The sequence below is a fragment of the Armigeres subalbatus genome, chromosome 1 (assembly GCF_024139115.2).
Source record: "Armigeres subalbatus isolate Guangzhou_Male chromosome 1, GZ_Asu_2, whole genome shotgun sequence".
In the NCBI taxonomy this organism is placed as follows: domain Eukaryota; kingdom Metazoa; phylum Arthropoda; class Insecta; order Diptera; family Culicidae; genus Armigeres; species Armigeres subalbatus.
The window spans coordinates 179,844,804-179,866,293 of NC_085139.1; the positions used below are offsets into that span (position 1 = coordinate 179,844,804).

The following is a 21,490-nucleotide window of genomic DNA, read 5'->3' on the forward strand; positions in this document are numbered from 1 at the left end:
GCCGTCAAGCATGGAGATGTTGTTTTGGGAGCACACGGGTACGAGCGAAAGGCAGGTAGTGCCGAATTGTGGTGTAGTTCGCCTCCACGTAGTGCCCACTGGAAATGATAACTGGCCTGCTGAAAGGACTACGACCTAGAAGCGCATTGAGACTGATGCCAGCTAAGTCTTAATTATGGTTTTGGCTGCGTGCAAACGGACCGTGTTTTGGATATTGTTTAATTGTGAAAGCGCGGGCTCACAGGCGAGTCATTCTACTCTCAAATTGAAGCCAAGTCACACCGACTTGAACCGGCGAATGGGCTAATGGCCTGGCTGTCTTCCATCCCACGGTTTAGGTTGGTCCTTCGCGAGGAAGGGATTGATGAGAACTTCTCCTAATAGGGTGGAGAGTGGAGTAGCTAGTAGTTGCCACTCGCAGCACTCGCGTTTCCTCGGCGAGGATATACAATAGCCTGACTATCAATACGCTCAGTGGGGCACTACCCGGGATTCGAAAGGTCATCGAGCAGCACGACGATATAATCGAGTTTACGAGCGCGCGGATGGACATCAGTAAGGATCTGAAGCAAAACCTTCTGGTGATCCGACAGGCTATTCAGCAGGCTGGTAACTGGAAGCGAAAAGGCCGACAAAGGTGTTCAGACCGAAGCCTTCTTCTTCCTTGGACAAGCAACGATGACCCAAGAGGTGATTGTCTTCGCCTTGCATGCTAATGGGAAACAAACTGCGCCAAACCTGAGACATCTCAGGAAGAAATCCGGAGACGAAGTGGATCGCAAAGCCAAATGACGAGCGACGGTAAAGCTGTGAAGTCCAAACAGTCCATCCAAACATATTTAAACGGTGCGGAACGTGGTGCAGTGCAGCCCGAGAGGTGTCGACTCGAGATGGGGACTTCTCGGCTTAACAAAAGAACGAAAGGGATCAAACCGACGCGAGTCGCCGGGCTTCTAGAGGACGCCAAAACGGATTGAAAATTTCTGGCATCTAGTCAGTAGGGTGAAGCGTAAGTCATACACACCACGCCCTGTAAAAGTGAAGTTTTTTTTTTGAACCAGCAACGAGAAGTTTTTCAAATTCAAAGGTGCTTAGACCGAGGCCTTTCCCATCCTTGGAGGAACAACGATTGTCTTTGCCTTGCAGGCTAACGGGGAACAAACTGCACCAAACCTGAAACACCTCAGGCAGTAATCCAGAGACGGGATGGATCACAAAGCCAAATGGACGGTACGTAACGTGGTGCAGTGAAGCCTGAGAGATGTCGGCTCGAGAAGGGGATTTATCGGCTTAAGAATAAGGAGAAAGTCACCAAACTGACGCGAGTCACCGGGCTTCTAGAGGACGCCAAAACGGATCAAAAATCTCTGGCAGCTAGTCAGTAGGGCAAAGTGTAAGTTGAACTCATCCCGTCCCGCAAAGAAAAGGACAGAGGGGAGACTTTGTTGGATAAAACCGACAAAGAAAAGTACGCCGAACGCCTTAAAGGCTAGATCATTTAGAAATGGGGCACATCATTTTAGAGATAGTGGCGTTCCAAGTATTCGGATATGCAAGTTTCACATCGTTTTATAATTAGTTTACTGTTCTTTTCGGTCTATTTTTTTCACAGTTTGAAACTAGCGTGGCTTCAAAATATTCACCATGCAGGCTTTAATTCGATACGAGGCGCCAAAAGACTTTCGTTACTGGGAGAGGACGTGCTAAGCGTCAGACGTAATAAGGCAGAAGAACCGATCTCAATACTGAAACGTGGCGCACAATGAAACTTATAAAAAGTTGGTCCAGGAGGTTCTTGGTGACGAAGTCAAGGTGAGGTCGTTGGTTGCTTAAGGCGGAGGCGAACCTAGGTTGGTGGCTCCTATGCCGCCCCTACCTCACCTACGAGGTAGACCCTTTCATGTCTCCTATTTATGAAGTGCCGCAGAAGCATCAACCCTCTGACACTCCTGCCAGTCATAGCGAAACTTTCGTGTACCCTAATTCTGAGGTGCCGCAGAGGTATCTGACTCCCCGACACCCCTGCCAAGCCTAGCGAGAATTCACTCAATCCGTCACTGGCAGTCGGATCACACTACTGCCTAAGCAGTCACTCTGACTACATGTACCATACGAGGCTTACTTGTGTGCTCGCTCATATATTCAGTCCCTATCATTTGCACCACTCTCTTGACATTCAGTCTCTCACTCCGTGGGGGTTGTAATACCCCCATCTCCCATTTGTATCCACTTTGTGCACCTCCTGTGCATCGTTTGGGCGTGGAACACCCGGCACGTCACGCGTGCCTAACACTCACCTACCCGGACTTTGACACCCAACAGGGACACCGTATGGGTATCTTGCAGGAGATACCCCCCTGTTAGTAGTTCGTACCCCAGATAGTCCTCAGTGTGGTGGTCACCCCGTCCTGTAACGGAGTTTCACCACTTACCTTACACGTCTCAGAAGCATCAACCCCCCGACACTCCTGACAGGCATAGCGAGACTTTCGTGTCCCCTAATTCTGAGGTGCCGCAGAGGTATCTGCCCCCGACACTCCTGCCAGGCCTCACCAGACTTCAGTCATTCTAACACTACCGACCATGCGTCCCATGCGAGGCTTACTTGTGTGCTCAGCCATACACTCGTTCCCTCACTCTGTGGGGGTATTACGAGGGACGCCATATTGTGTGGAATAATAAAAATGACAGTTGTGCGTTTGCTTTCGTTTTGAAAGGGGTTCTCTTGAAAACGTGAGTGCATTCAGTTTTGAATTGCGGGAGGCTTGTCTTTAAACGGAAAGTGTACAGAAACCTCATCATCAACGACGAGGATGTGAAGTGCCTCGGAGGGACTTCATCTTGTTCTATACTCGCACTTGATGGCCAGAAAGGAATCCAGCAGATAATTTTCATAGGTTAGAGATCACCAATGCCCCTTTTGCAGAAGCTGTGAGTGTCGGTAATCTACAAAAGGGAGGTGGGGGTAAAACGGACAGGGTAGGTAAAACGGAAAGGGGCCCCCTTTTGTGCTAAATGCATGAGCATTATGACCGTACAATTCGTAGTTGCTACTCCGTGATTGACTGGAACTTGTGAAATTGTACAGAGAACCATGTGAATGGAGCATGGGATATGCTATCCATTCTCAATGTACACGTTTCAGAAGCTCACGTATTTAAAGTCAATAACGGCGCCGGCCACGTCCTTACGGTCATATAGGAAAGGTAGGATTGTTAGTCCGACTCTCGTTGCTACTAGAGACCGAGAACACCTCTGCATCTCCACGATTGTCACGGGATGTGGTATTGTGTTAGTTGCACAGGATATTTTATCTGGATCAGTATTGGAATTTCTCATTTTCAATGAGAGATGTCACACGATGTTTACATATCTGCCCCTTTCAATATTTATAGAAACGCAAAGGATGAATGTTACAAAAAATCTCAAAAAATCTGTGTCCCGTGACAGGGCATGAAAGTGTGCAATATCTGCTTTAATTTTGTGTTTATTACTATTTTCAACTCGGTAAATTAAATGAACATGATTAATTAATCGACTAGTCACTATTCTCCGCATGTACATAACTATTGAATTAATTTAGAAATATTAATTTCAGAATAAAGCACTACATTCTTTCATGGCTGCCTTTCATGCGAAATTGATCAAAGTACCCACGATTCTTTCATTTGGTCGCTTGAAATAGAAAAAGGCGCTTTTCTCTCTGTCTTATGACGATCACAACCTTTTCCAGTACTGATCTGGATTCACTTTGGTAAGTGATGCGATCTAAGGGAGGGGATTATATGAAATACAAATAAAAACGCGAACCGTACAGATCAAAACTAAATATCTCGGATCACGCGACAGTTTTGTTTGCTATTCGAAATACGATCAATCGTAAAATCAACACACAACTATAGAGCACTGCACATACTTGGTCAAATCACAAGAGAAAACACACACTGAACTGATTAGCTTTATTACCGGCCGCGCAATGCCAGGGGCCCCCTTTTGTGCTAAATTGTTACAAATTCGGCACTATATCAAGTGGATCTTATTGCTTGTTTCAAATTATGAGTTCAACATGTTTTACTACATTCAAATAATGAAAACTGTTTTGCTTATAAATGATTTATTGTAAACTATAGCTAAAACGCCATGGTGGTGTAATTTTTGATGTGCAGTATTTAAGCTTTTGAAACAGACATCGGAAAAAAAAAAATACGCATGTTCCTCGAATTTAGTCTATTCAAAGATTGTGTACGGGTTAAATTGATGATTTATCTCAAAATTCGATTTTTTATACTTTTTAAAGAAGTTGCATCATGGTGGGGTAAAACGGACACGTTCTGGTGTGGCTAATATGGATCATATGAAGCACATACATTTTTTCACCGATATTTTATATTTCTAGACCAACATTTGAAAAGGGCGTAACAGCCAAAAATTATTACTTCGGATTCCTTATCTAAATACATAGCATATACATAGACAAAATACTGGAGAGATCAAATTTTGGCTGTTACGCCCTTTTCAAATGTTGGTCTAGATTTTAAAGTTTGTATTGTTTACCTCCGAAAACGCCAAGCATTCATTAGGAAATTCGAATTTCCAAGTTTTGTTCAGACCAATGGAATTTTTAAGTGACTTTTATTGAAGAAACATGCTTTTTTATTAAAATCATTGTAAGTTAGGAAAGATCCATTAATTACGTAACGCAAAACATGATCATTTCCAAACAGCCCCCCCCCTCCCTCCACTTTATGTCACACTTTTTGTATGAAACACATGGAAATTTTGTATAGATCGTCACACTTCCCTCAAACAACCCCCCTCCTCCCCTTAAGCGCTACGAAATTTGTGAACGTTCCCTTACCAATTTGTCAATTATTATCCAACATTTTTTGATTTCAAGAGGCACATTTTACAGATGCTTAGCCTATGCATGCAATTCATCAACCTAATTCATTGTTTAAGTTTAATTTCTTAACATGTCCATTTCACCCACACACGACTTTTTTTGTGAAAATTACTACTATATATGTCCACGCACTTTGAAGAGCAATTATGGAGTTCTGCTTGCAGTTTTTTCACTGAAAGTGCACCAGGGTGTTGAGTTTTGCCAAAAACTATTGATCTGTATCGAAGAAATCGAAAGGTTCGGTGCCAATTTGTTCAAAAACAGTTTTTTGTTGTTTTCTCGAAATTGTGTAAAATGGACTTATGCAGTTTCTCAAACAAATGATTCAAATATAAATATAAACAGAAATAAAATTTGATTTGTGGAATTATGGTGATTTTCTAAGTATTTTTCTTCCAGTTCCGGTGTTGAGAAAATATCGTAGCTTAAGGCTACTTGACACCTCGGGAAAATTTTCTCGAGGTGTAAGGTAGCCTTAACAAAGCAAATAATGTGCTTATACCATGCTTCATTGTGCCCGTGCCTGTGTATCCTATCAAGAAATTTTCCTCCCGGTGGAGGAGAGTCTTGATTTTTGACACTCGTAAACCAGCCCCTAGCGAATCGATCCGTTAGCATATTGGTGAGATGAAGCCACTTAGCAAATCATGTGTTAGCTATCCAGCCATAACCTGGAACCCAAGCAGTATACTTGTCATGGACGAGTTATTGTGACTTATATATGTCCAAATCAAGTCGCATAAAAGTTACTGTAACCAAATCAGTCGGAACTGTGCTGCTAGAGAAGTCAATCAGGTTAACACATCAGTGCACGGTTACCCAGCAGAAGTTCAAAATCAACAGGTTTGGCTATTAACTGCCCCTTTTTGAAACCATTTGCCTGTCAAAAAAGGCCGATTTTAATTGGGCGGTTTGACAGACGCAGGCAAGCAAAGAGTTGCGTGGTGTTGCTAGTAGTCGATGATTTCTCAAATTAAGGACGAACTTTTCGGAATCCAACGATTTCACCTTGCATTTTCAAGTGCACCACTATCAATACCAAAGTAACAAGCAGCTGTCATCTTTTTATTCTTTGAAGTGATGAACTTCTCACACTGAAAAAATCACTATAATAAAGATTAAAAAAAAAATCTTAGCTTGCTGCGACGCAGCAAAGCCAAAATAAAAAACTGACAGTTGTTCGTTGCTTCTTTGTTGAGATTGGTGTCTCTGAAAAAGCGAGGTATAATTTATTTGGATTCTGAACAGTTTCACAAAGATTTGAAAGTAATAAGTCAACATGAACAAACTTTTCCATTGCCAATATGAACGCGAAGTGGAATAAAAAACCTGGTTTCATCATTCTGACTATGCAGCAATTGAAGAATTCAGTTCAACTGCTCAACATTGGGTAATTATTGATATTAATTAAGTCGTTTGGTTAATTTCGAGTTAGTCATAAAAAAAGATGTTCCCACTGGAACTGACCGTCGCGTGAATCGAACATAAATTTTGAGAAGGCATTCAGCTCCGAGAAACTTAGAGACGTAAAATCATCGTGCGATAGTCTTCTAGGTGCAGTTTTCGAGTTGTGGGTAAACGTAACGCAGTTTGGCGGTAAGCTGATAGAAAGCAATACATGATCGGAACAAATAAAGAAGCACCTCACAAAATTTGCATCACCATTTAGAATGGTTGGTTTGTAAATTATGGCGAAAAGAAAACCACAAGAGTATTATTTAGAGGGCACTGGAATAATACGGCGTTGTTTCTGCTGATATATTCTGGAGTACACAAAGGTTAGAATTGTGAAGGCAATTTTCGAATTTTTGGTGAGAGCCTCCAGAAACTCATAGCTTATGTTGCGTATACATATGACCTGGAAAATTAATGTGATATTTTTTCGCCAGCAGCCATAACTGCTCCATTTGCATAATCGACTTGCAGTTCTATTTTATTCACAGTCAGCAATAACTAATACTATCTAAAAATAAACCACTTATTGTCTTCTGGATCTTTTCAACTACATCATTTTTGAACCTTGGATTTTTCAGTTGTCTTTTCTCAAACCTTGGGAATTAAGGTTACCCATCACATCCCTACTGACATATCAGGCAGTTTTCCCATATTTCTGTTTATATCTACAGCTTGTTCGATATTCTGCTAAAAGAAGGAAAAATCAAAAACCAATTCCTGACCTTCATTACTGGGAGCCATAAATCATTGTATTGCAATAAATCCTTCCCAGGATCTCATGTAACGCTTTCTATATCTATATCCTCTGGAATGCATTTAAAATTCTGCAGAAAGTTGCAGAAGGTACGTCGATGGGAGGTACAGTCAGAAGGGTTCGATTCCGTTTCGAGGTTAAATATTGGGAAAATTTTCAATCTCCTCCAGGGGATTACTTTGATGCCACATCCTGTTTTGGGGGTTGATTGAAAGTGGCCCCTGTGTGTATACTGTTGCTCCCTGCATCTTTGCGGAACCACTCGAGTCTCGAGTAGGTAGCCCGTTCAGGCTTTGAATTATTCCAATCGGACATGATACACTCAGTTAATCGGTATTTGATCTCACTCTCCTAATGAAATTTTCATTTCCGTCCTACATTCTATTGTGAGTCAACCCACTGAGGCAACTCAATGCACTCCTGGAAGCAGAGAATAATTGATACCAGGATTCAACCATGGCAAAAAGTTCGAGAATGGAAAAAAAAATCCGAATAAACTCTAACCACAACACAGTTTATGGTGTGCCTTGAATGAAGCCAGTCTCCAAGCAACGAGCAATCCCTGAAACATGACCGCTGGGAATAGACTTACAGCCGGTCTGGGCCGTTGCATTTACTGTTTCGTTTGAACCCCCAAACACTCACTCGAACGGTCGGCAGGACTCGCACAGTGATAGTGAGAAAGTTGTTTTATTTTTTTTACAAAGAACAGAACAGCCAATGAAGCACACACCATCAACCTGTCGGGCGGCCCCGGGAGGAGAACATTCAGTTCAAAGGAAAACTACACCGACGAACTGCAGGATTGTTTGTGCTTTGAACATAGGGCTGTTTATCTTACGTTTCCATACAGGCGGGCAGGCAGTAGTCGAATGGGCTTCGGTAGAACCATGCCAATACTGGCGAGGAATCTGATTTATTTATGCTTACTGAAGAATCGAACAGGTGCAGGAAAGGGAATATGTGTCTGCACAGTGGAAGAAATTGCTGGGTTCTGTTGTGTGTCAGTAGTTATTCTTGGGACAATTTCCCAGCACGTTTGCTCCAGAAACAGTATCAAGTGAACCATTATCGACTTACCAATGCTGGTGATGGATGGGGTTCGCTTGGGCGAAATGCTTGTGTGTAATGGGATAACTTCAAACGAAATGACTCATTACCAATTGAATGGGTCAATTTGTAGGTCAATGGGAGAAAATAACAAATTACAAGAATTATATGCTTCTAGTTTAATCGTTTATTGGAATGTTTCTCTAGCTTACGACACATAATGAAATTATGCTAATTTGTTGTTTTCTTTTTTTCTATTTGCAGGTATTAAATCCAATTTTATAAAGCCATCGAGGATTATATGGAATTTGAAATATGGTATTCATCTATGTCACACTCCGACTCCGGGTTTGTTGTGCACGCAAGTACCCACATTATTTTTATTACTAAATAAAACGTATCGTGGTGTTCAAAAACCTCCCGTCCATAACATGAGAATTGTATAGCAAATTACATAATAATTGGATAAGAAAATTAGCAGCTTTTCCAAGTGTATGTTAGCTACATTTCCTCAAACAAAACTAAGCCACTCATTAGAATTGACGTACTTTTCAAATTTTCTAGCATGTATTGAATGGGCGAATTTGAGATGATGAGATTATTTCGATGATTTTATTACCTCATAAAGTTTACTCTTCTAGGCAATGGTTTATGCTTTTGAGCATTTCAATGCTTGTCCAATTGGCAATCAAGATGGGCAAAACGTATCTTTTTGATGAACGGTTCGGAATAATTCCAATTATTGATCCACTCATTTTGGTTAATCAGAACCTTGTGATGGATCAGCAAACACTTTACCACAGAGAAACACACGTCTCACTCAACACATGTTTCACCGTTTACCTTTTTCAATTTTTTGTAAGCGGTCAATCGGCCACCGATGGCGTTTCAATCGATTTTGCTTGTGTTTGACGCTTGCGCACTACCGCCATCTAGTTGCCGATTGTCCACACTCAGTGAATTGAGCATTGGGCAATAATGTTTCCGCGATGATGATTTTCATTGCATTTTGTTCTAAGTGAGATGTCTGTTTCTCTGTGCCTTTACTAATTCACGGATTTAGATAAAAATAAATATGCCTTTAATGTTATGTACATGTATTTCTCATCAAATCCGTTCATACGCAGTGATTAGTAGACCTCTCCATGTTTTCATTTTTATTTATCATCAGACTAAGGCCGGAGTGGCCTGTGCTGCACATAAAAGACTTCTCCATTCAGCTCGGTTCATGGCTGCACTTCGCCAACAACGCCGTCTGCGGAGGGTCCGCAAGTCGTCCTCCACCTGATCGATCCACCTTGCCCGCTGTGCACCTCGCCTTCTTGTTCCCGTCGGATCGTTGTCGAGAACCATTTTCACCGGATTACTGTCCGACATTCTGGCTACGTGCCCGGCCCACCGCAGTCTTCCGATTTTCACGGTGTGAACGATGGATGGTTCTCCCAACAGCTGATGCAACTCGTGGTTCATTCGCCTCCTCCACGTACCGTCCGCCATCTGCACCCCACCATAGATGGTACGCAACACTTTCCTTTCGAAAACTCCCAGTGCGCGTTGGTCCTCCACGAGCATCGTCCAGGTCTCGTGTCCGTAGAGAACTACCGGTCTCTTATAAGCGTTTTGTAGATAGTCAGTTTGGTACGGCGGCGAACTCTATTCGATCGGAGCGTCTTGCGGAGTCCAAAGTACGTACGATTTCCAGCCACTATGCGTCTCCGAATTTCTCTGCTGGTATCGTTATCGACGGTCACCAGTGAGCCCAAGTACACGAATTCTTCAACCACCTCGATTTCGTCACCACCGATAGAAACTCGTGGTGGGTGGCTCACATTGACCTCTCTTGAGCCTCTTCCTATCATGTACTTCGTCTTCGACGTGTTGATGACTAGTCCAATCCGTTTAGCTTCGCTTTTCAGTCTGATGTAGGCTTCCTCCATCCTCTCAAAGTTACGTGCCATGATATCAATGTCGTCGGCGAAACCAAATAACTGGACGGACTTCGTGAAAATCGTACCACTCGTGTCAATCCCTGCCCTCCGTATTACTCCCTCCAAAGCGATGTTGAATAGCAGACACGAAAGACCATCACCTTGCCGTAACTCTCTACGGGTTTCGAAGGGACTCGAGAATGCCCCTGAAACTCGAACTACGCACATCACCCGATCCATCGTCGCCTTGATCAACCGTAGCAGTTTATCCGGAAATCCGTTTTCGTGCATTAGCTGCCATAGCTGGTCCCGATCGATTGTATCATATGCGGCTTTGAAGTCGATAAATAGATGATGTGTGGGCACGTTGTATTCGCGGCATTTCTGCAATACCTGACGTATGGCGAACACCTGGTCTGTGGTAGAGCGTTCACCCATAAATCCCGCCTGGTACTGCCCCACGAACTCTCTTGCAATTGGTGTTAGTCGACGGCATAAAATTTGGGAGAGCACCTTGTAGGCGGCGTTCAGCAATGTGATTGCGCGGTAGTTGCTACAATCCAGCTTATCGCCCTTTTTGTAGATGGGACACACGACACCTTCCATCCACTTCTATAATCACCCAGTGCAGCGCTCTAGCCAGTGCTTCACCACCGTGTTTAAACAGCTCTCCTGGTAGTTGGTCAACTCCAGGGGCTTTGTTGTTTTTCAGCCGGCCGATCTCCTCCTGGATTTCCTGGAGATCCGGAGCCGGAAGTCGCATGTCCTGCGCGCGTGCTCCTAGGTTCATTACCATACCGCCACCGTTGTCTGCCATATCGCCATTCAGGTGCTCTTCGTAGTGCTGCCGCCACCTTTGGATCACCTCACGCTCGTTCGTAAGAAGGTTCCCGTTTATGTCCTTACACATATCGGGCTGTGGCACGTGGCCCTTACATGAACGGTTCAACTCCTCATAGAACTTTCGTGCGTTATTAGCGCGGTACAGTTTCTCCGTCTCTTCACGGTCTCGATCTTCCTGCTGGCGCTTTTTCCTCCGGAAAATCGAGTTTTGTCTGTTCCGCGCCCGATTGTATCGTGCCTCGTTCGCCCTCGTGCGGTGTTGCAGCAATCTCGCCCATGCTGCATTCTTCTCCTCAACTAACTGCTCACATTCGCCGTCATACCAGTCGTTTCTCTGATCCGGAGCCACCGTGCCTAGTGCAGCGGTTGCGGTGCTTCCAATGGCGGATCGAATATCTCTCCAGCCATCTTCAAGAGATGCTGCGCCTAGCTGCTCTTCCGTTGGGAGTGCCACTTCCAGCTGCTGCGCGTAGTCTTGGGCTAGTCTACCGTCTTGTAGCTGCCCAATGTTAAGCCGTGGCGGACGACTCCGACGCGTGTTGATCACCGTCGAGAGTTTTGAGCGCAGACATACTGCGACGAGGTAGTGGTCGGATTCAATATTCGCACTGCGGTAAGTGCGTACGTTCGTGATGTCGGAGAAGAATTTACCGTCGATTAGAACGTGGTCGATTTGGTTTTCCGTTTCTTGGTTAGGTGATCTCCATGTGGCCTTGTGGATATTTTTGCGGGGAAAGAAGGTGCTTCGGACTACCATTCCGTGGGAGGCTGCGAAGTTTATGCATCGTTGGGCGTTGTCATTCGATACGGTGTGCAGACTGTCCGGTCCGATGATCGGTCGATACATTTCCTCCCTTCCTACCTGTGCGTTCATGTCACCGATGACGATTTTGACGTCCCGCAGTGGGCATCCATCGTATGTCTGCTCCACCTGTGCATAGAACGCTTCTTTCTCGTCGTCGGGTCTCCCTTCGTGTGGGCAGTGCACGTTGATGTTGATGATGCTATAGTTGAAGAAACGGCATTTAATCCTCAGCTTGCACATCCTTGCGTTGATTGGCTGCCACCCAATCACGCGTTGGCGCATAAATTAATTAATTAATTAATTAATCAATTAATAAATTAATAAATACATAAATAAATAAATTAATTAATTAAATAATCAATTCATTATTTAATTAATTAATTAATTATTAAATAAATAAGGCCGTTGCAAATATTTTATTAACATTTTGTCCTATTGGTCTCCGGAAAGTCAAGAGGTGACGAGGGGAGGGGATAATAAAAAGTGAATATTCAATAAAAAAAAACAAAAAAACTCCTCGGATTTGTAAGAGAATGTTTTGAAAACTCTCAAAATTATCCAAATTTTATTTTGTTGCCCCTTCATAATATTATTTTTGGGCAAAAAATCCGTAAATAAATAAATGAATAAATAAAAAAAAATAAAAAAAAAAATAAATAAATAAGGCCGTTACAAATATTTATTTGACATTTGGTCCTACTGGTCTCCGAAAGGTCAAGGGGGGATAATAAAAAATAAATATTAAAATGAAAAAATAAATAAAAAAAAATCCTCGGATTTGTTAAAGAATGTTTTGAAAATCCTCAAAATTATCTGAATATTATCTGAATTCTTGCCCCCTCAAAATATTATTTTCTGGCCAAAAATCCGAAAAGGGGGGAGACAAAATAGTGTTTAAATATTTGTATCGGCCTAAATAAATAAATAAACGAATAAAAAAAAAAATTTAATAAATCTATATACATGAAAATAAATTTCTGTCTGTCTGACCCTTATAGACTCGGAAACTACTGAAACGATCGGCGTGAAAATTTGAATGCGAATGGTTTTAGGGCCGGGGAAGGTTTTTAAGATGGTTCGAGACCCCTCCCCCATTTGGAAAGGGGGGCTCCCATACAAATGAAGCATAGGTTCCTGCATAACTCGAGAACTAATCAGAGAAAAAAACAATTTTAGGCGAAACGAAGTTCGTCGGGTCTGCTAGTAAATAAATAAATATGTAAATCTAGTAAACTATGATCGGAGTAAACACAGATGAAACCAATAATCTATAAAGGAACTGTACCAGTTTTGGCAAATTTCCTAAATTGGCCAGTTTCTCGCAAAATTCCAAAAATAAAGCAATTTTCGAGTGTGTTATTAGCTCTAACAGGAAATATATCTCTCATGCTTTTTCACTGTTGAAACTGATCGATATTTCTTAGAAAATATGCATTTTCCAAGGTTGGCCAAATAAGGCACCAAGGTGGCCAAAACCGGTACACTTACCCTATACAATAAAGACAGCAACCATTAGCCTACTAAACGCAAAATAAACATCACTCAAACACTAAGGTAGTGGAGACAGACATTTATTTCACATTAGGGATGATTCAAATATGACGTCCACTACTTTTTGAGATTTCTAGACCCCATCTCCCCCCTCTGTCACGCATTCTTGTATACCTAGTATATGCACTGTCACAAAATCTTAGACCCCTCCCCCTAAAACCTGTGACATCATTATTGAACGACCCCTTAAGACATTTAATTTTTCCAAGACGGCACAAAACGTAGATAACAATTTAACAGGGCTAAACCATTCACTGACCTTCCCTCCAAATATATAATTGTGACATTCCAACAATACCTACCTGGATACCTGGTTGGCTACAGCGTCGATACACCTATGCCTGGCGTATTGTAGAGCTCCATAATCGTCGGTCTTGGGCGATGTTCCTCCGAACTTTTAGTTCCCCAGGTCCGATCCATGAAGTTTCCCCAAATGTTCAGGGTCACCAGGTCCGATTCCACCGCGTGCAGCGGGAAACGTCATTGTCACATGTCACAAGCGTTCCAAGGTTAACAAATTCTTCATTAATCTTCAAACACATCCCCATCAAGCACTACCTCAGCACCAACACCACTAGGTCTTCCTCTATCTCTACCTGCCACCATGTACTTTGTCTTGGCAGAGTTAATGGTTAAGCCTATCCTCGCCATCTCCCTCTTCAGTGGCAAACGCCTTCACTACTGCTCTGCGATCGATTCCAATAAGGTCGATGTCGTCTGCAAAGCCCAGGAGCATATGCGACCGTGTGATGATAGTGCCGTTCCTCTGCACGCCAGATCTCCTAATAGCGCCTTCGAGTGCAATGTTGAATAACAAATTCGAAAGGGCATCACTCTGCTTCAATCCGTCTAAGGTCACAAACGAGGTTGACACATCGTCTGCAATCCCAATACTTGATTTCGAGCCATCCAGCGTTGCACGTATCAGTCTAATCAGTTTCGCCGGAAAACCATGTTCGGACATTATCTGCCACAGCTCATTTCTTTTTACGCTGCTTTGAAATCAATGAACAGATGGTGAGTCTGCAAGTTGTACTCCCGGAATTTATTAAGGTTCATCCGCAGGCTAAACATCTGATCGCCTGGTATTCGCCAACGAAGGACTCCTCAAGCGGTCTCAGTGTGTTAAACAGGATACGCGACAGTATTTTGTACGCCGAGTTCAGAAAGGTGATCCCTCTGTAATTGGCACACTCTAGCCTGTGCTCTTTCTTATAGATTGGGCATATGAGGCCATCCAACCAGCCGGCAGGCAGTTCTTCATCCTCCCATATTTTCTGGATAATGTAGTGGATTGATTGATGCAGCTGCTCGCTTCCGTGTTTGAGAAGCTCGACCGGGATCTTGTCCTTCCCAGCAGCTTTACTGTTTTTCAGCTCGTTTAGAGCTTTCTTAACCGCGTCCAGCGTTGGTGGTTCCACAGCTTGACCATCGCCGACTATGGCCATCCTGCTCCTTTATACACCTTCATGTTCACCGTTCAACAAGTCTTCGAAGTGCTCCTTCCACCTGGCTGCCGCCATAGTCTTGTCTGTCAGCAAATTTACCTCTCAGTCATTGCACATGGCGGGCACTGGCGCAGTCTTATGCCGCGCGCCATTGACAGTTGCGTAAAACCTCCGCATATCGTTTCTATCCATCTGATCCTGCGCTGCAGCTATCACACTCTCTTCGTGTTGTCTTTTTTTCTGGGGTGGATTCTTTTCTCTTCTGCCCTCGCTACACTGTTACAACAAAGACCGCTCTTTGTTGTAACGGTACGAGCCACTACGAAATACGTGCTTTGGTGGAATTAAATGGGATAATAATATCTCGTCTTATGACAAGTGAAGGTATTCCTCTACAAAAATCTGTATAATGTTTTTATAAATATGTATGTCGTTCCGTTAGCAGAAATTGATAATATTTACGCAATTTTCTAACTAAAAATTTGTTGGAAAGTCCAAAAGGGTTTGGTTCGGAGGAGAGCCAAAGAAGAAATAAATCCGTTTGAAACCTCATAGAACGGAACGGACATCTTTAGAGTTTACAAACGGAGAACCCTTGGTCTTTTGATTTTTTTTTTGGGCTTCCGAATGGAAGTCTTTTTGCGTTTTTGAACAAAATCCCAAAAGAATATCCCTAGTACAGAGACAGAGAAAAAATCCATTGAGAAGCCCATATGGCTGCACTCGGAAATCCAAAAGTATCCTTTTCGAAAGTCTAAAGGAAATCCGTTCAAAAGTAAAGTCCTAAATAATTTCGTTCAGAAGCCCAACAAGGTTCCGTTCGGAAGCCCAAAAGAATTTCATTCAGAAATATAATAGAATTCCTTCCAGAATCCCAATTTTTTTTTTTCGGATATTCAGAGAAAGAACTTTTTTTAGGTCTCAACGGAGCTCTTTCGGAAGGAACTCTTCTGGGTTTTCGAATCGATTCCTTTTGCGCTTCCGAACAAAATCCTTTTAGAGCATCGGTAGGAAATCCCATAAGTATTCTAATCGATTCCTTGTCCAGAAGCAAAAAAAAAGATTACGTTCAGAGAAGCCTAGAACGCTCCAATCGAAAGTCCGAAAGTATTTCTTTTGAAAGTCCAAAAGGATTCCGTTCGGAAGACCAAAAGTATTCCGTTCGGAATTCTGGAATGATTTTGTTCAAAATTCCGTTTAGAAGTCCAAAAGGATTTTTTTTTTTTTTTTTTTAAATTTTAGACGTTTTAACCACATGGGTCATTCGCGTCATTCTTTATTGAACTTTTTATACACAAATATTACAATAATTTGGTTAAATCTATTGCTTTAACAAAACGTATTACTCTATCCTCACTTTTTTCGTCATTCTGTAAGATGTGTTTCAATGTTCCAGTTATAGCCATAGTTTGCCTGATTTTGTTATGTTTCGTACAATCTAATAGAATGTGCCGTGCAAGCCGTGCAAGAAGGGAAGTCAGAATAGGGAATCAACAGGTAATCGTGTGTTACTCGTGTGTGGCCTATCCTGATCCTTGTTAAAACTTTTTGCTCATACTGGTCCCTCCGATCTGTCCATTGGGTAACTTTTTCCTTTATAGTATTTAATTGTGTGCCTGGACTAGCAGAATTCCATTCATGCTGCCAAGCTTTCCAAATAGATTTTTCGATAAATTTCTTTGCGTCTGGACCAGGAATTTCGTCGTATATCGTATTGCATAATCTGCCCTCGTTAGCCAATCTATCAGCATTTTCGTTGCCGTGTATTCCAACATGTCCAGGCACCCAAACGAAGATAATGTCTTTAGTTTTGATTTCTTCTTCACACTCCTGAATCCATGGATGTTTCGAATGTCCACTTTCCAAAGCTCTTATACAACTAGCACTGTCCGTGAAAATCACACTTCTTGTTTGGTTTGGAGAATTCAATATAGCTTGCTTGATAGCCATTACTTCAGCTGAAAAAACCGAACACTGGTCATTTATTCTTCCTTTTATTTTAAAATCAGCTGAATAGATTCCATATGCAGTTTTGTGCTCACTTTTTGATCCGTCTGTATAGATTTTACAGAATGATCGGTATTTATTCTGTAATAGTTCTTTGAAACATGATTGGGCTTTGAGGGGATTGGCTCCAGCCCTAATTTTGTTGGCCAACGACCAGTCTGTTTTTGGTAATTCGCAGTCCCAATTTTGTTGACCCCAGCGGAACAATGCGACAATTTTTGGAAAAATTTGACCAGTTATGGATTCATACGAGGTCTTCGCCCTTCGTATCAAAACTAGGTCTTGGTCTGTACGACCCATTTCCATCATTCTTATGGCAGTATGTGATTCCATTGATAAGGCGAGGTATTCAAAAGGGAGTTGACCTGATTCGCAGCAAATTGCTACTGAAGGGCTGGTGTAAAAAGCTCCTGAAGCAAAGCGGATAGCCTTGTTGTAAATAGGTTTGATGATTGGTAGTACCGTATCTTTTCTTCTACTAGAAATGGAAAATGCATAGAATAAACGAGGTATTACTAAAGTTTTAACAATTCTTATCAGAGTGTCACGAGATGCTCTTACTCTTCCCCCCAAAATTTTGATGATGTTTAATACTTTTGTAGTAGAGCTTTTTCGTTCTGCAGCGTGCTTCATGAAATTGAATTTACTATCAATAGTCAATCCTAATATTTTTAATTGTTTGACAGATGGAATCACGTTGTTTTCTATTTTGATACTAGGTACTGGTCCGCGATGGCGACGATTTGAACATGTATGAAGCAGTTGGCATTTGGGAACTTCGACTTTGAAACCAGTGGATGAAAGCCATTCAATGGCTTTTTCAGCAGCGTGTTGTATTTTGGCTCTAAGACGTTTCCTTTGTTTTCCATATGCTACGATGATTATGTCATCCGCGTAAATTAACATTTGAACATTTGAAGGCATTGAACTAAAAAGTGGATTGATCGCACACAGAAATAATGTAACCGATAATGTGGACCCTTGAGGGACACCCCGAGCTGTTGATCGAGTAGTTGAAAATACGGATCCTACACGTACCTTGAAAGTGCGGTCGCTTAAGAAGTTTTTGATATACTCGTACATTCGACCAGAAATATTCATCTTCGTCAAATTATTGAGCAAAATTTCTCTATTAACGGTATCATAAGCTTTAGATATGTCTATCGATAGTAATTCGCAATGCTGATTTTCTTTTATTGGATTGTCCAAAAATTCTTCTAATTCGGAGAAATATACGTCCGTTCCTAGTCCTGCTCTAAAAGCGTATTGCCGGGGATCCAGAAGGTTTTCATTTTCGAAATGGCTTATCAGTCTTCTGTTAATGATTCTTTCCATCACTTTTGCTATACAGTTTATTAACGAGATGGGGCGGTAATCCTCTGGAGACCCCTCTCTTCTATTCTTTTTGAGAATAGGTATAATTATAGATTCCTTCCACTTACTTGGGATCAAACCTGTATCCCAAACTTGATTGTAGCAACGTAGTAATGCTAATTTTCCTGATACTGGTAAATGCTTTAGCAGAGGATACCCTATATCATCTGACCCAGAGCTTTTGCTTGTACATTTTTGTAATGCCCAGTCTAACTCCCTAAGAGTAATGTCTTGATTGTATTTAATGTTCATAGTTTGTTCCTCCGATTGAATCAGGGTATCAACTGTGTTTTCGTTAAAAGTTGATTCTAGGCTGGATACCTTAGCGTAATGGTCGGCTAAAGCCTCTGATACCGCAATAGGCTCGTCCATAGTACTTCCATTAATTTTAATAACGGTTTTAGTGTTCGAAATTTTACCTTGTAAACTATTTACTCGTCTCCATAATTCTGAAGACGAGGAGTGTATGTTAACACCCTCCACAAATGTCTTCCAGCTTTGTTCTTTGGCATCTTTTATTACTTTGCGAGCATTGTTGCGTTCCCTCCGAAAATTTAGCAGGGATTCTTGAATCCGAGGGTCGGATTTTTCCAAACGGCGGAGAGATCTTAGAGCTTTGCGACGACTTTTGATTGCTGTTGATACTTCATTACTCCACCAGGCTACACGTTTGTGACCTGTGTGTCCAGATGATCGCGGGATACATGAAAAGGCTATGTCTGATATCAAATGTGTTAGAGCATCAGGGGTATAAGTTATGTTTGGATCTATCATTAATTCTATTCTATTTTGAAATTCGACCCAATCCGCTTTTTGAAAAATCCATTTAGGGGTAGCAATATGACAGGAAGTTAAGTTTTTGATAGGGGACAAGAAAATTGGGAAATGATTACTGCCATGTAAATCATCATCCACATGCCAGCTAAGATTTCTCATTGGATCAGACGACAGCGTCAAATCCACAGCTGATTGATTTCCATTGGCTGGACAGTAAAATGTCATGGAATCATCATTCCAAATTGTCAATTCATATTCACCTATGATACTTACTAGAGTTTTCCCACGCAAATCTGTGGAAAGTCCTCCCCAAATTTCACAATGCGCGTTTAAATCACCCATTATGACGAAAGGTTTAGGTAACTGAGGAATAAGTTCTCGAAGTTCATCTTTTAAGGTGTTGTTATCGTGAGAAGGTGGAATATACAGGGATACGTATGTTCGTTCGCAAGGCGAAGACACTCTTACGGCAATTGCTTGGAGGCTTGTAGTTATGGGGATTCTTAAATGAGGTATACTTTTGGACACTGCAATTGCTACTCCGCCCCAACCGGTTATTTGTGTTGGGTGTAAACAGTAGTAATCGTAATTATTTGAGAAAGTAGGACATTTTGGTTGACAGAGAGTTTCTTGAAGACAAATGACATCGGGTTGATGAGATTGGGCTAAGATTTGCAATTCTGATCGTCTTGCACGGTAGCCGCGTAAATTTCATTGCATTGTGGTTGTTTTTACTGGTTTTGTGTGGGATTAGTGATAAATTGATGTCGGCCCGTGTTAATACTATTCAGAGGGTAGAGGCCAAAGCGTCAGTGATCGAGTTGTTATCTTTGGAATTGAATGATGGTAGGAGAAGTAGGAAATTGGCCGAATTCTGATGTTTGTTAGATATTTGGATCTGACCAATTGGACCCGTTTTGATGATCGGGAGAAATGCAAAATTTGGAGTGGCTGTGACTATGTTTCTTTTGGTTTTTCTTCGTGTGTTTGATTTCTTCTTCGTTGTTGGGAGCGGATTGTGGATTTACCTGGGATGTTGCGCTGGAAGACTTCTTTAAGGGGGGTGAATTTCTTCCATTACCTTGCAGGACAGTCGGTGATATATCTTTGCTTCGTTGTCGTTTGGAGACTTTCTGCTCTTCTGATGTGTCCATTGTAAGCTGTTCTGGTATTTCTGTTGTAGCTAATACAGATGGATGATTATTTTTCTTTAGATCTGCAACTTCTTTGATTAGATTCTGCAAAAGCATCCTTAACTTGGCGTTTTCTTGATCTTTCTCGTCTAGTTTTTTCAGTAGATCCTTGATGGATGGACTCGAGCTCATTGCTGGCTCCTGGTCATTACTTTCTATTGTCGCTTGGTGTCTTTTTCTAGCTTCGCCGTACGATACATCTTGATCAACTTTAATTTTAACAATTTTAGCCTCGGCGAGTTTAACCGGACAATCCCTTGATCTTGAGCTGTGGGGCCCGCTACAGTTTACGCAGAGGGGATCAGCTACGCAAGGTGTAGATTCAGCATGCTCCGAAGAGCAATCCGCACATATTTCCTTTTCCGTACAGAACTTTTTGGAATGACCAAATCTGTGACACCTAGTGCATTGTAGAGGTGCTGGATAATAGGGTCGAGTTCTGACCCTTACATATCCGAAATAAAGAAAATCAGGGATTGTTGTTCCTTGAATTGTCAGTACCATAGTATTAGTAGGGATAAACGTCTTTTTATCCTTCGGATCTCGTTTGGTGAAGCGACGTACTTCAATTACACGTTGACTTCCTAGAAGCGATGTCAGTTCGTCGTCGGGAAGGTTCAATCCATATTGACACGATACTATACATTTCCTGATATTTAGTGTTCCGTGTAGCTCGATACAGATCGCTGTTCCATCAATAAGCTGTTTTAAGGCGAGCAGTTTTTCAATTTGCCGCTTTTGTCGAACTTTCAACACGTACCGCGTTCCTCTAGCTTCTGGTCGGGCGTCTTCGATGGTACCTACTGCAGCTTCGATAGATTTGCGTATGAAAAACGGGTTGTCGGGTAGCACGTCGTTCTCTTTAGCTGGTTTCATCAGGAGATCAGGAGTATCGATAACTCTCCATTAATTGGATCCATCCATTCAGGTTGTCTTCGACCAGCATAGCTTCCGTCAACAGTTACCGATGTTGTTTCCTTCCCATCGTTCCATGCTTTTCTTCGATTGATGTCAGGGGGAAAGGGGTTCCCCTCAACCAGCAGAGATGACCCTGAGGCCATCTCTATTCACCCGACTCTCAATATCGGGTAGCAGTAGCTTATGTCCAGTGGGATGATTCGGAAGAGAAGAGAGTAATGTGGATCTCACGCGCACAGATCAATAGTTCACTATTGTCCCCTCAAATAAAGATAAACTGTGTTTAGTTCGCTCCCTTTAACTTCAGCGAAGCGGAAAAAAAACTGCACACAAATGTGAATTTCCTCGATCTCAGTTAGACGACTGTTCTGAGTCGTGTCCCAGAGCGAACTGATGAAAAGGATTTTTTTGGGAAGTCCAGAGTAATTCCTTTCAAAAGCCCAAAAGAATTTCGTTCTGATACTCGAAGGATTCCGTTAGTAAA

At 42.1% G+C, this 21,490-nt stretch overlaps 2 protein-coding genes across 3 annotated transcripts in view; one reads left to right on the top strand and one right to left on the bottom strand.

Annotated features, from left to right (window-relative positions):
• LOC134205565 (probable serine/threonine-protein kinase DDB_G0282963) overlaps window positions 1-21,490 on the top strand; it is a 599,905-nt gene that overhangs the window by 332,817 nt on the left and 245,598 nt on the right. The gene's annotated exons all lie outside the window — the stretch shown is intronic.
• On the bottom strand, window positions 19,780-20,964 carry LOC134206791 (uncharacterized). The gene has a single exon (XM_062682513.1). It carries the CDS (start codon window positions 20,962-20,964, stop codon window positions 19,780-19,782), a length of 1,185 nt encoding a protein of 394 aa, XP_062538497.1.